This window comes from Hordeum vulgare, chromosome 1H (genome assembly GCF_904849725.1).
Source record: "Hordeum vulgare subsp. vulgare chromosome 1H, MorexV3_pseudomolecules_assembly, whole genome shotgun sequence".
Taxonomy (NCBI): Eukaryota; Viridiplantae; Streptophyta; class Magnoliopsida; order Poales; family Poaceae; genus Hordeum; species Hordeum vulgare.
The window spans coordinates 36,568,172-36,583,465 of NC_058518.1; the positions used below are offsets into that span (position 1 = coordinate 36,568,172).

The 15,294-nt window shown below is 38.5% G+C and overlaps 2 protein-coding genes across 2 annotated transcripts; both read left to right on the plus strand.

The window, feature by feature from the left end:
• Positions 1 to 1,665: 1,665 nt before the first annotated feature.
• On the plus strand, positions 1,666 to 3,293 carry LOC123396201. Its single transcript, XM_045091231.1, has 3 exons — positions 1,666 to 2,208; positions 2,903 to 3,091; positions 3,234 to 3,293. The coding sequence occupies exons 1-3, from the start codon at positions 1,738 to 1,740 to the stop codon at positions 3,291 to 3,293; spliced, it is 720 nt and encodes a 239-aa protein (XP_044947166.1). The 5' UTR covers positions 1,666 to 1,737.
• Positions 3,294 to 3,351: 58 nt separating this feature from the next.
• LOC123406136 lies at positions 3,352 to 14,874 on the plus strand. Its single transcript, XM_045099619.1, has 3 exons — positions 3,352 to 3,582; positions 3,717 to 3,823; positions 14,485 to 14,874. The coding sequence occupies exons 1-3, from the start codon at positions 3,445 to 3,447 to the stop codon at positions 14,675 to 14,677; spliced, it is 438 nt and encodes a 145-aa protein (XP_044955554.1). The 5' UTR covers positions 3,352 to 3,444; the 3' UTR covers positions 14,678 to 14,874.
• Positions 14,875 to 15,294: the final 420 nt, after the last annotated feature.

Consider the following 15,294-nt stretch of genomic DNA (forward strand, 5'->3'; position numbering starts at 1 on the left):
AAGGCTAATACTAATAGTGCTCTGGACAAACACGAAGGTTGTGGAGGCGGAGGTGCGGTCATACGTGATGACCATGACAAGTTCCTCGTCGGGGCTTGTTCATCCCCCCTCCCCCCCCCCCCCCCCCCCCCCCCGGTCACAATCGCTAGCTCAGGAGATAGGTGTTCGTCGGGTAGTTTTGGAGACAGACAGTCAAAGCATTTTACAATCACTGAAGTTTTGGAGTGGGACTGGCCAACACGTGCGTTTCTCATTGAACAGGTGAAGACGATGCTATGGGTGATCACAACGTGAGATGGACGAGACGTTATGCTAATAAAGCAGCACACATTCGTTCTAGGAAAGGTTGAGCTAATAATAGTTGTAAGACATTGATTGCATGTTGGGTTGGATTATATCTTAAACGTGTAAATCTCGGGTTATGCCGAGAACTATTTTAAAAATAAGCAATTTTCTTTTTAGAAAACATCTTATTGTATTAAATATGTGAACCGAGAAGTACATATGGGAATTGTAGAAATTGAAGGAGAGAATTCATCATTTAGATCTGGGCGATTAAATGAGATTTATGGTTGTGAAGAAGGAATTTCGGGATAACCAATTCTAGATATGAGGTATTAGTTCAGCCAACTAAGCAGGTACATCTTTTCCAACCCCTCTCTTGAAAGCGGTGGCTAGGGAGAAAAACTCATCCCCTCCAGTCTCCGCAAGCGAGCTCGTGGATTCACATGTCCTCCGTCTGTGGCTCCGGTTGCAAGGAGGGGAATCTCCATTGAGTTTTTTAGTCCTCTAAATTGAGGCGCTTCGGCGGATGGTACCACTTCAACTTTGAACTTGTCATCCGGGCTCCAATCCTCTTCGAGTTTGTCCATCGAGCGGAGCCTACGAAGGTCTTTCAAAGATTCCCATCGTCTCGCTACAACTAAAAGGTTAGGGTTTCTCGTGGAGTGTGTGTGACGCCGAGATCTTGTCTCAGACTCTTCGAACCAATTGAAGAGAATAACGACGACGACAACTGCGGCTCCAGGACGTTGGTCGCGAGGAACTTTCCGGTTGTCATTGACAAGATTAGGGAAGCTCCGTTAGGGTATGTAGCGGCGACAATGGCGTGTTAGTGGCGTGTTCTAGCGGCATAGTAGTCGTTCGTTAGTCTAGAGACGTCGATGTAAATTTAATACGTTTGGGACGCTTTATACTTTTGGTGAACTTGAAGAATAGATTTGGGACCTTTTCATAAAAAAATAATGAAGATAATTACTTGCCAACATAAGTGGGTAGATTTTTCGTAAGGTACGCTTTAAATAGCATTTAATAATTTCCTTGCATTTTTTAGAATTTGATAATTTCTTTACAATTTTTGCAACTCTATACATGTTTCGAGATGCGCCTGGTTTTGTACAGTCTGATATTACAGTAAAGGTGGCGCATAGCGCATGCAAACATTCCAGAAGTTATTTGGCAAGATATATAATGCTTACAATGGGACGTCATTAATGGGTATAGCCTGTCGACAGTTTACTATATTTGTCGCGTCTACCTATTCTCCACTCATACTTTGGGAGGTATTAAATTCTTAGCATCCTGGTTTGAACCTCTGTACATTTGCTTAAATGATAAGCATTCCAACATACCTTCTTCTTCCTGCTTTCTTCTTCCTCGTATGTATCGTCTGTTGATTCAAAATTAGCTACTCTTCTATCCTCCCCTCAAAAGTTAGGACGCAACTCATCCTCCTGTATGCCTTCCACACCTTCCATGGCACCCAATCTACTGAATGATTCGAATTCTTACCATATGCTTCTTCGGGAGTTGTTCTTTCGTTTGGTCTTTGGTCTTCAAGTTGAGTCTTCCCTTTCGATGGAGATCATTGCTTTTTGGTTGTGGCTCCAAGGCAATGACCAAGTTGATTACCTTCAGCGCATATACTCTTTTGGCGACAACCATTTTTGCGTGATTGTTTCTTCTGCAAAACGTTTTCTGGAAGTTCTCCATTTCGGATTAGATGATTTAGCAAGCAGATCTACGCCGAGAAGTGACTTTAAGAAGGAAGCTGTTGAAGGAATTTCTTTCTACCTCAATGGTATCTGTTACGAGGCCTTAGAAGATCTTCGAGAGAGAATAGAGATGGATTTTATCCATAATCAGGGGACATATCTGCGCCAAGAAGCCTATGGACAGCCCATGACTGATCGGGTTCCTGTAGGCTCGGTAAGACTAGCTAGGCTTATTATTTAGTTACCCGGGATCAGATCTGTTACTAGTTGAAGGTTTTACCCTTTTGTGAATTATCTTAATCTATACCTGCAAAATAATGAAAGATTGTTGGCCTTGGTCCCTGTACGTACGCCGCTGCTACCCGTCAAAGTACTTTCTCGACGAGGTTCCTGAGTCCTGACGGGCGTTATTGGCCACAGCATGCAACACTCTTAGACAGACGAAAGCTGGCTTGGTAACACATGCTGCTGGCTTCTAGTAGCTTGATCGATTAGTACGCCAAGTAGCTTGATCGATTCTAGCCGGAAAAGTTAGCACATGCTGCTGGCTTGGCTAGTTGTTGCACGCACGTACACGCCGGTTGATCTCGCCGGGACACGCACACCACATGGGGAAGCAACAGGAGCGCCTCACTCCTGTAGTTTATTGCTTTGATCTGGTGTTATAGGGGTAGATTACATAGGTATTTATAATCCAGCCTTAGCTAGCTATACTCTGCTAAACCTATACGGTGATTGATTTTCGTGTCTTAGCCGGACTACAACAGCATGGTTAATTCAACAAATATCAGTTATTAGTTTTTGATTGTTGGTCTGTAAGATAGTTAACCGCTCATGCGGAGTAGTAAGATCTGTTCAGTTTGTGAAGTATTTTCTGCCTTTTCTGATTTACCAAGTCATCTATGCAGGAGCACCTTCTTAGCAAGATCAAAGCTTTGTATGTTAACAATTCAAATCATGATGGAGAAGGCACAAGTTCTAGAAATATCCATGTTCAAGCAAATCATATAAATGACGAAGTACACGACTACCAGTCAACCTCCCGTCTGGTGACATTGTTGGATAGCTTGAGCTTAAGAGAGAAGCATAATGACGCAGTAAGAATGCCATAAATTCTATGCATCGTGATTATATGTCACTAATAATTCTTTGCATGTTCATTCATTTATATTCTGATAAGACTTGATGCTAGCTTTTATCCATGTAATACTTAGTGAGTACCTATATATTTCTTTGCAGATCATGCAACAACCATCTGATGTTCCAAAAAGCTCGGTGAGAGTAGTTCAAATATGTTAATAGTTTCTGAAGTATTTTCAACTTTTTCTGATTCACCAATTCATCTATGCAGAAGAACCTTCTTACCAAGATCAAGGCTTTGTATGATAATACTCCAAAGCATCCTGGAGAAGGCACAAGTTCGAAAAACATCCATGTTCAAATAAGTCAAATGCATCATGGAGAAGGCTCAAGTTCAAGAAACATCCATGGTCAAACAAGTCATATGCTCTGCCATGATTATCAGTCAACCTCCCGTTTGGCGGCATTGCCTGATAAGTTGAGCTTAAGAGAGGACCATAATGATGCAGTAAGAAAGTCATCATCACTGATCATTCTTTGCATGTTCATTCTTTTATTTTCCATTAAGACTTGATAGCTGTCATCCAAATTCTTAGTGAAGTTCCTAGCTTGAAGATAAAATAATAATATATTTCTCTGCAGATCATGCAACAATTATCTGATGTTCCACCTGATGAGAGAACTTTGTTCGTGACATTTTCCAATGGTTACCCACTGACCAAAGATGAACTATATGAATTTTTTATGAGGTATGTCTTTCATTTCAGTTTATTACATAAGTTTTTTTTTTTGGAAAAGGAGGTTCACACCCCCGGCTTTTATTACATAAGTAATAGGGACATGCTACATGCTAGTTGACGGATTTTTCTATTTGGGTCAGTCGACTAATCTAAACAATTCTGTCAGTCGATTTGCTCCATATCTTTCATCACCCAACTGCTTACCAGTACACGTACCTTATCACTAGTCGATTTTTCTATTTGCATGTGCGTTCCTACGTACTTACTACACTACGTAGTAGAGATGCTTTCATCACCCAGCTGTAGCAAAGTGTGCGGTCTGGACATTGATATTGCATGTGTGTTCCTACTTTTAGGCGTAGGTCAGTGAGAGCTCGGTCATTTTTATGTATTCGGTCAAAGTTTGATAAGTTTGACTTTTTATAAAAATAATACACCTTATATTTAGGAACGGAGAGAGTATTTGTTAAGGACACACTGGATACAAGCCTATGTAGCCGGGCTGCTTCAAGCCCGGCGCAAATATTGACTGAAACTAAAAAAGCTTTCATGATAGAAGAATAGCAAACACGATTAACATATAAATTCCATTTAAGTTCGTAAACCAAAATTATGCTCAAATAGAAAACCGTTAACGCGATAGTTCTTGAGCTCAGGCAACACCAACGCACAATACAAGCCCATTAATCAGATAACCAAACAAACAAAAGGGCTAGTCGCATGACATTGAATACTTGTGGTATATCCAATTTTGCACCATCCAACGGACAAATGGAAGTGCATCAAAATCAAAATTGACTTGCGCCAAATTTTGTCTCAATCTATCTTGTGAGAGGAGCAGTCGGCCCTATTTTTTTGATAAACGGCTTTATTACTTAGAAAGTTTAAGCATTACACCTGACCTCTGCATAGCTAAGATGCACAGCCACACACCAAATAGTAAGATAACCGAAAACAGAAACAGGCATAATATGATCATGTAGACATAAATCATCGTTGCCTATGGAGGCCCAATCCGGAGATCAAGCTACCACCCATGTGGGAGAAAAATATCACTCGCCACCTTTTCCAGTCGTCCACAAGCTGCCGTAAAAAGGTATCGAAACTCTGTCCGTTGTAAGATTGAGCATGAACGGAGAATACTTGTGCATCGGAATAGAATCTGCAAGCGAGAGTAATTTTTATCATTAAAAACCAGGTCATTTCTACTCAGCCAAAGCGACCATATAAAGGCAAGTGCTCCTACCCGAAGAATGGTCCTAAACTCAGTATCAATCCCATTTAACCAATTGCCAAAAAGATTGGCAACGGATGTGGGTGGATACAAGTTGGAAGCCATTTTGATAGTTGACCAGATAGAACGTGCGAACTTGCAATCAAAGAATAAGTGTTTATTGTCTCTTTTTTAGGACAAAATACACACTTCGTGCTTCCATGCCAGTTGTGTTTGACGAGGTTATCTTTAGTTAAAATGACACCTTTGCGAAGGTATCAAGCGAAAATCTATAATTTCAGTGGTACCTTCATCTGTCATATATTCTTGTTATTATCGACTAGGATATCGGACTGTCCCATCGTCCTATACATGGAATCCACCGAGAATTTCCCATTCCCACAGTGATTCCAACGAGACTCATCAGTACCTTGTGACAGCTGTACCGATGCCAGGCAGCCTAACAAGGCATTCTTGGACAGCTGCCTCGTACCGATTAAGTCTCATCTGAACGTCACATCTGGTCGTGAAACTTGCATAACAAACGCAATCGTAGCATCTTTGTGGCGCATAGTACTGTATAAGGCCGGATACTATTCACAAAGGGTTGTGTTCCCTAACCACTTATCCTCCCAGAATCTTATTTCTGATCCATCCCTAATCTTAAACACACTAACGCGAAAGAAATGTTTCCTAGTCGCCATTAGGCCGGCCCAAAAATGTGAGTCCCCAGGTTTCCAAATGACATGTGATAACGGTTCTGTGTTGGTGTATTTTCGTTTAAGGAGTGTTTGCCAGACACCATCCTCCATAAGTAGCTTCAAAAGCCACATACCCAAGAGGGCTGAGTTCTTAACATGTAGGTCATGAATACCCAATCCTCCCCGATCTTTTGGTCGACAAACGACATTCCATTTAGTTAGTCAATATTTCTTTTTCTCACTATATATCCCCTTGCCAAAAAAATCTCGATCGGAAATAATCCAATCTTTGTAAGACTCCTTTGGGTAGCTAAAAGAAAGATATCATATACAGTACCATATTAGTTGGTATTGAATTTATGAGGACCAATCTTCTTTCCAGAGATAGTAGTTTTCCTTTTCAACTTGCTAGTCTTTTTTGCAGACGTTCTTCGACATGCTTCCATTCTGCATTGGTTAATGTCCTATAATGTATTGAAATGCCCAAATAATTAATAGGAAATTGCCCTTGCTCGCATCCAAATCACTTGGCATATTGAGCAGATGCATCATAGGCCTCTCCATAAGAAAATAATTCTCTTTTGTGGAATTTAATTTTCACCCCAGATAATTGCTCGAAAGCTGACAATATTAATTTCAGATTTGCTGCTTTATCTAGGCCATGTTCCATATAAAGAATCGTGTCGTCTGCATATTGAAGGACTGATTATCCCCCATCCACTTGATGTGGGACCAACCACTCAATTTGACCAACTTGTTTCCGCTCGGTCAATCATGATCGCTAACATATCCGCCACTAAATTAAATAGTATGGGAGATATAAAGTCCCCTTGTCTTAGCCCCTTTTTTTGTTTCAAAGTACCGTCCTATGTCGTCATTGACTTTCACTGCGACCCTACCTCTAGAAACAAAGCTATGGATCAAGGCACACCACTCTCTTGAGAACCCTTTCATTCTCGGAGTCTGTTGTAGGAACGACCAATTAAGTTTATCATAGGCTTTTTAATGTCTATCTTAAAAATTACACCATTAAGTTTTTGAGTATGCATCCCATGTATGGTTCTGTGTAGAACAATGACCCCATCTAGGATATTCCTACCTTGCATAAAAGCAGTTTTAGTAGGTTTAACCACATGATCAGCCACTGAATTTAACCTACTGGTTGCCACTTTCCTAAAGATTTTGAAACTAACATTAAGAAGGCATATAGGCCTACATTGTCGAATCCTTTCTGCCTCCAAAATTTTAGGTAACAAAATGATCTCCCCTATCCAGACGGCCCTATGCAGCCATAAAACAAATGTCGAGTAGATACCTAGGCTTGGTTTTAAACATAAGTTTAGTTTCCGGCCCCCATGTGGAGCTTCACAACTCTAGTTCTTCCTTAGTAACAACAGCTGGCCCTCATCGTAGGAGCCGTGGTCGTTTTCCTATTTCCATGCACTTATGAACATCGTTTGCTGCTTGTATCCGGTGTCGTTTGGTGTCGTTAGTATAATGGGGTTAGGGACCTCCTCCCTGTTTGTCTAAAAAAACTGTCCGGGTACTTGGTAAGACACATGATAAAAAATGAACAAAAAAATGAAGTATTTTCAAAGAAAAAACGAATTAGTGCCATTTGTATTAATTTTTAAAAACAAAGAAAATGATAAGTAAAGAAAAAAAAGAAAATATTATGTTTTCTATAATATGCAAGAGTAAACATATAATAGTAGAACTTCTGCTAAAAACAAATTTTATAACAAGGACTTAATTAGTGGCATCCATACCCTAAAAGAATGAAACTGAAACTAAAAGAATGATGAGAAAATATGCGCACAATTTACACAAAAATTGTGCTTTGTTCCAATATGCAAGAATAAATAAATATATAATAGTAGAATTAGTGGCATTAGTTTTACCCTTAAAAAGAAATAAACTGAAATGAAAACTAAAACAAAATTAAAATGATGAAGTTTTGTAACGAAGAATGACTTAGTGGTATTACTATTAACATTTAACAAGAAATAATAATAATAATAATAATAATAATAATAATAATAATAATAATAATAATAATAATAATAATGATGATGATGAAAAAAGTGTACACCCTCCATCCATACACATAGGGTCTAATACATTTTTCGAGGTTACCTTTGACCACCGGTTAGCGCAATAAAGTATGACATGCATGTTACACAAAGCATAAAATCATATTTGTATGTGAAAGGAGTTTCTGGTGTTATAATTATCATATTTTTATCATAAATCACATATCCTAATATTTTTATGATTGGTCAAAGACTGCCTTGAAAAATATATTAGGCCCTATATACGTGGTTGGAGAGAGTAAACAATTTGCACAAAAAATGAACTTTTTTATAATAGGCAAGAATACGCATATTATAGCAGAAATTTTAAAATATCCCTACGAAGGAATGATTTAGTGGAACTGCTATTTCCCTTGCAGAAAAATTGAAATGAAATAATAATCAAAAAAGGAAAATAATGAATTTTTCTAATAAGAATTAATTAGTTGCATTGATACTACAGTTTCAGGGGAAAGAAATAAAAAAATTAAAAATTAAAAATGTGCACACAATTTACACTAAAATGCGCTCTTTATAATTTTCAAGAATAGACTTATAATATTTTATTTTAGTTTTGCAAAATATAGAAGTAATAAGGAATGAAATAGTGGCATTGATAGTACCATAAAAGAAGAAAGAAAATGAAAACAAACAATGACAAGATCTATATAATGAAGTATTGTACAAAACAAACAATGCAACTGGTATTACCCCTTTAAATTAGAAAGAAAAAAAGAAAAACATAATGATGAAATTTTCATATAATATACACAAAATTTGTATTTTTAATATGCAAGAATAAGCATACAATTGTGTGATTTTATATAAAAAAATTCTTAACAAGGAATGAATTGGTGACATTGATTTATTACCCAGAAAGAAGAAATAAATTAAACTGATAACTAAGTAATAATGTTTAATAAGAAACAATGGGTGACATTGCAATTTTTATTTAAAAAATAGATAATTCTTTTTAGTAAAAACTTGAACATGACTTTACACTAAAAGTGAACTTTTTATTGCATTCAAACTACAATCGTATAATTGTGGAATTTCAGCACTATTTCATAGTAATTATGTGTATATATCTACACTCACCCAACATTTCAAAAATATCTACAAAAGGGGAAAACCTAACTAATTAATAAAAATGGAAAAATAAAAAACATATAAAAACCGAAACAAAGGGAGAGAAGGGAGGGTAGTGCGACATAGGTAATGGGCTTTAGCCCATTCGCAAATCGACTCTCTCAAATATGTGGTCTGTCAAAAAAAAACAAGACACAACCCAAACCAGTTCACATGACAGCCGAGGAAAAGCATGTATGTGAAAGCAGAAATCAATGGTCAAAAAAATCCACTAACGGAATAATAAAATTTCAGGCGACTTACATATAGCTAAAGTGTACGTAATAACACAATTATGTGCTTGAAGAATGGCATGGTAATACACAGCAATATTAGAGTCGTGGGAAATTAGTGCACTAAATTTAAAATGTAAGCACATATTCATCTATTCAACTCGAGAATCTGATGTGAAGCATATTTTTTTAGACAATAAGCTCGATGAGCCACCTTTCAGTTAATAAAGCTTCAAACGGTTGTAGTAGAGATACAAAGTGACGAGGGAACAACTTATAGGGCAGGAAACGAGAAGTAACTAACAAAAGTAGAGAAACATGGACCTTGGATTCGACGGAGCACTTGCCAGGGTGATTGTGAAACAGGAGCTTGGTGTAGGAGTAGGCAAGCAATGGTGAAAACACCCTCATCTATTTCAACCAAGGCTAAATCATGCGGCACACTCATTCATATGCGTTTGTCAAGAGAACCCTACTCTCTCTCTCTCTCTCTCTCTCTCTCTCTATCTATCTATCTATCTATCTATCTATCTAGCTAGCTAGCTTGATGCGTGTCGTACCGTTGACGAGTAGAGAAGCTCACATAAAGCATACCATTGGGAATGATGACAAACCATCCAAGGAGGCGAAAGATAAATGGTCGTGAGGCAGATCACAATTACCGCAGATCGACTCACAACGGACGTATCTATACAGAGATTGGGGCCAAAGGTTCCAATGCTAAAGTCCTCTAACTGGGTAAGGGCATCATATCACTCCCCCAATTGATAATCCCGGTGAAGGCTTTTTATCAGAACTCGAGAAAGATGTGTGTGCACCCTGAATGATGTACCAGGAAGGAAAGCGACATCCAAAAACGTCGGCATTGGCGTCCTGGACCACCAGCACGCAAAGCTATTACATGGACACCACGATACACTGCACCGTCAATTGGAGAAAGGGCATTAGACGTCAAGAGGATGCCACCTAGATCTGGAAGGGGGGAAGGAGTAACAGACGGGCCTTAAACGATGACTAATCACCCGTAGAGAACGCTGATGCCTAGTAACCAAGAAAGAAAACCAGCCCTCCATGTCACAATGCTTAGTAGGGACACCAGCACGATCACCATCTAGGGCTCCCTCGGCTTTTCCAAACCCCCACACCTCCACAATGAGAAAAGGAGGATCCTATCAACTTCTCATTTGAGAGTCCCAACACCCACTAGTATACCACGATATGCAAACCACGAGAAAGCAACAAGAAATCACTCAGATCTAGATCATCATCCTTGTCCAAGAAACAAAATACAACTCACACGATTTTGTGTATTTTTTCTCTCTCTCTCTCACGATACACACACACACACATGTAGCTGGAAGAGGAAAGGAGGAAGAGGGTGCCCCATCGAAATTCGTTGAGCTGTCATGCCATTGTATCACTGGAGCTTCCCCACCCCACACCAACCCACCACGAAAGGCATCAGGTCTATTTCACAAAGTTTCACTAGCCAAGGAAGGTGCGAAATGTTTCGTTGGCTCTTGGTCATCTGGATTCGGGACCCCCTAGTAAGCCGACGTTTAACATAGTTGCACCATTCGTTACTAAATTAGTTGCACATAGATTGGCTCATTGTTGTCATCCTCGAGCTTCATGAGCTTGCTAACCTCCACTTGGCCGGGATTTGTGGGCGGGAGGGATAATTGTTTGAGGGCCATGGTTGGTCACCTACAATATCAGTCTGGATGGAGTGGCATGGGGGTAGTGAGATGTTTCCCAACAAGGTATTGTGAGCCATAACAAATAGTGTAAGATGGAAAAGGTCGAGCTTCCATATCATTTGGTATTAAAGGTAACAACATTAAGTTGACCGACCTCCATTCTCCACGTCGTTCACAAGTACTTGTCTTTTTTATCCTAGTGCATTTGGCAACTTTTGCGAAGGGGTGGGAGTTAGGATGTGGGGGTTATATGGAAGACTAATGATGAGTCACATTGTTCCTCAGACCTTTGTTTTGTTATCTACAGAGAATTATGTATGGGAATTTGAGAGAGTTTGTGGGAATTAAACAAGAGGTTAAATAAGAGATGACTATAATGGTCAGGCTCTTTACAAGCCGAGTGATATAGTATGGAGGTTATTGAAGAGTTCTCGGGGTGGCAACAATGGTGGGATCAACCTGCCGCCTAGCTATACCCACATTCAAAGTTGACCTATGATATTGGCATGATGGAATTTATGAATTGTCACCAGGAAGCAAATGGGACAACACGCAAGATAGCCAGGAATACTTTTATCCAATGTATCAGGTGTAAATGGTGATGATCCTCCTAGCTTTGTTTTGAATACTCATGTGGACAATGTAACTATTGGTTGGTTATCAATGAAGTGCACCATGGTGGCATTCCCTCAAAGAAAAGTAAGAGATGACAACATAAGTTATGATGATGCCTCAAGATCCTCTTTGTAAAGCAACCCCTACCAATTCCCACCCCTTTTATGTTATGGAAATGGTGGGAGGTGAACTCTAAACTCCTATGTTGAATACCATTCCTTCCAAGAAAACAAGTTAGTTTGTATCTCACACACCCCAAATTTTCGTTACCTTCCAACCAAACAACTGGTGTAGTCAAACTTTAGCTACTTCAAATGGATAGGTAAAACTCATATACTTAAATTAATTCCAAAGGTAGTTCATAATATTGTATCTTGTTGTGATCCAGGAATATCATATAGGACTTTGAAGACCTTGTTGATATCGAGAATGACATGTTTTCCATCATTCGAAATGGATGCAATTCCCTCATTTCCTTATTTGAGAATTTTTTTAAAATAATTAGAAGTTAGCCAAAGTATTCCACATAAACATCTAAACTACTCCGACAACATGATCAATATCAAATATTATGCACTTGCCACCCCTAAAGTGTGGCCTCCTTTTTACCTTGTGCATGATGATACTAGACGTTGCTGAAAGATTCATAAAAATCCTCGCATTCACATCATTCCAAATTTACCATGAATTAATAATAAGGAGGGAAGTGACCCCCTATCCATTTTTATATTAACGTTGATCAAAGAATACAAATGATCTTTGACCATGTTGAAGTAGCTCCAATAGTTGGTGCTAATCGTCAATAAAGCCCATGAAACGCTTTATTCTCATTCCAAATACGCCCTGTGAACCTACATTTGAATAAAGAAAATGTTCTATTGACTCTGGTCCCCTTCAGCATGATTAACATAAACCATCTTATGTGTTGTAGTTTATCAACCGTCCACACCTAGTCTTGCAAGATAAGCCATGCCAAAAAATGTAGCTTTGCAGAAACCAATTGTTCAAAAAATACGGCTTCAAAAAATTAAAGCTCGTGGAGTCGAGTCGAGCGGAATATGCTGATGAAGTCGGGTACTCTACCGAAAGGTTCAAAATAATTTCATCTTGGTTGTCATTGCTTGAGGCTCATCCAAACTGACCCTAATATGAAAAATAATAATTAATTATGTATGGCATAGAGATACCCAAACTTATCTTAATGTTTTAGATCCATTGGTCATGCTTCAAAGCTCTCTCAAACATTAGGTTCTTGCACATCGAGATTGTGGAAATGGATTGAGCAATGTGTTCTTGCACTTGTCATTGAGCTTGCATGTGATCTTGTACACACTTCGCAAGCAATGGGCTGGTGGAGGAAGACCTAAGTATCGCAGTGGGAACTCTCTGCGAAGAACTTAGAAATTAAGAAGAATCTTATTAAGATCTATGCATAAAGCGCCACGGAGATATTTTTGACACTGCTAAAGAGACCGATAACCATATCAATGCTTTGCAAAAGGCTTGACATGTTAATGAAATCTTCTTTAATAGCGACCACAAAAACCGCAAAGCGGTCTGCATAAAGGGTCGTGTGAAGACTAGCAATGTGACCTCTTAATTTGTGGAAAGCGACCATTTGCCATCGCCAAATCCAAAATCTATTGCAGCGGCCTAATATTGAGGACAAACAAGAATGGGGACAATGGCTTCCCCTAACGATGGCATCTCTGGTATTGTGTACGCCTCCCCAGATGTCTGGAACATCAAAGGAAGGCATGCGCAACAAATCGGTCAACTAGCCACAGAACCTCGAAGGAGACCCTTTTTTGCAAAAGGTCCAATAAATATTCTCATTGCATACAGTCCAAAGCCTTTATATGTCCAACTTGATAAGGAGAGACGATGTGTTTGTCTTTGCATTAACTAGATGATACCCTATGCATTCTGTTAGAATCAGTTGCAATATATTTCTCTTTAAAGAAACTGATTGCATGAAACATGAATCTTTGGATTAATAATATATGAACAAACTAAAAATACACATTATATATTGTATTCAGTATAGCTAAGAAAATATATATTGAATCTAATAGCATAATAAATGAAAAAAAATGCCATGCATGTTGTCCTGGATCTTTGATAAGGTGGCAAGTATGATTAGACGAGATGTGTGTATTTTAAGATAATTAGAAGTAGTGGGGATCAACTACTTAATGTATTTTTTTCTCCATACATGTTGAGGTGGTCCTTTGATGAGGTATCATGTATTCATGGTCAGATCAATAGAAGTAGTGGTGATCAACTACTTACATTTATAGGATATAGGATTGGATTGGGAGCCCGTATGCAGAAAAGCGATGAGAAAGAAATGTCATAGGTGTTTTTTCAGTATGCATTGAGTAAGCTTCTGCAGCCCTAATTGGTTATTTATATAGATGAAAGGCTACTAGAAGAATCAACATGTTGAAGTTGATTATTTTGTATATTAGTGAATCCTGAAAATGGCTAAAATATATTGTTGTAAATATAACAATTTATTAATGTAAACTAGGAACTTCTTCCATATAACGAAGACCCTAGAATAGTATATGTATATAATATGGCTGTTTCGTGAAACAATTTTGATTTTGTTACTCGTACATATATAGTAATATTATTTTTTAAAGAATATATAGTCTGATTGGTCAAACAATTTTGAAATGGCTGTTTCGATTGAATATAACTAGTGAAGTAACTTTTAGAGGTAATTAAAAAGATATTACTCAACATTGCAAGAAAAATTAGTAGGTTTGTCTGACGTCTTGGTAAGTGATAAGCAAAAATATTTAGATATATAACCAATTAAGTGGTAAATTTGACTTTCACAAAAAATGAAGTGGTAAATTTGAGAGTTAAATATTATGACATAAAAGCACACGAAACCTATCATAAGGAAGAACACATTGGTTTGAGGAAAATTTGTTGCATTAGTTTCCCCTATATATGCAGTTACTAATTATGTTGCCTTTATTCCTTCTATGTCACAGCCACTATGGAGATATTGAAGAAATAAATATAGAGGTGCCATTCGAAGACAGGCCACCTTTATACGCACACGTTACATTTCATTCGCAGCTGACACTCTTCCGTGTCCTAGATGGGAACATCAGAGTCAACTTCATGACCTGCAGCGGAAAACATATACGGGCTCGACAGTTTGTGCCGAAGAAGAAGAAATAAACTGAAGTGTGATGATCTATATATGCCAAGCATTCTGGAGGCATACTCGAATAGAATCTGCACTGCTAAGATTATTTTTGTCCCTTCTGCACCTTAATTACCCATTTATGACCTAGATTTATGGGCATTGTTCTGAACTTCCGGTATATGCCATTGCGAGGACTTAAATTTGTACTTGTCAAGTTTACAAATTTATATTGTTGGTACATATAATGGTCTTATCCATATTTAAATTCGGTCCTTGAAACCGATTTTCAGGTATGGTAGTTATCGTGTGATGTTAGTTAAATGTTAACATCTGTTTTTTTCTTTTTATTCGAAAGGAAGATACATTATCAAGTGGCTCCAAGAGCCAAGTATTTCTAGGCCAAGAGCAAGACTGAGTGCCTCTTGGTAGGCCATCACCTCAGCAGTTATGCTCTATTGTCAATCGAGTTGTTTGCCTAGTGATATGTAGACTCGACAAAGGCTAGGCGGAGTGTTACAATCAGCAAACAGCACTCGGTAGATGTAAGCTGAAAAATGGAACCGCCTCCGGCTGGTGATGGCCGGAGACAAGGTGGAACGGGAGGAGGAGGGACGCAGAAAATTTTCAGGCACACAAACACCTCGCCACG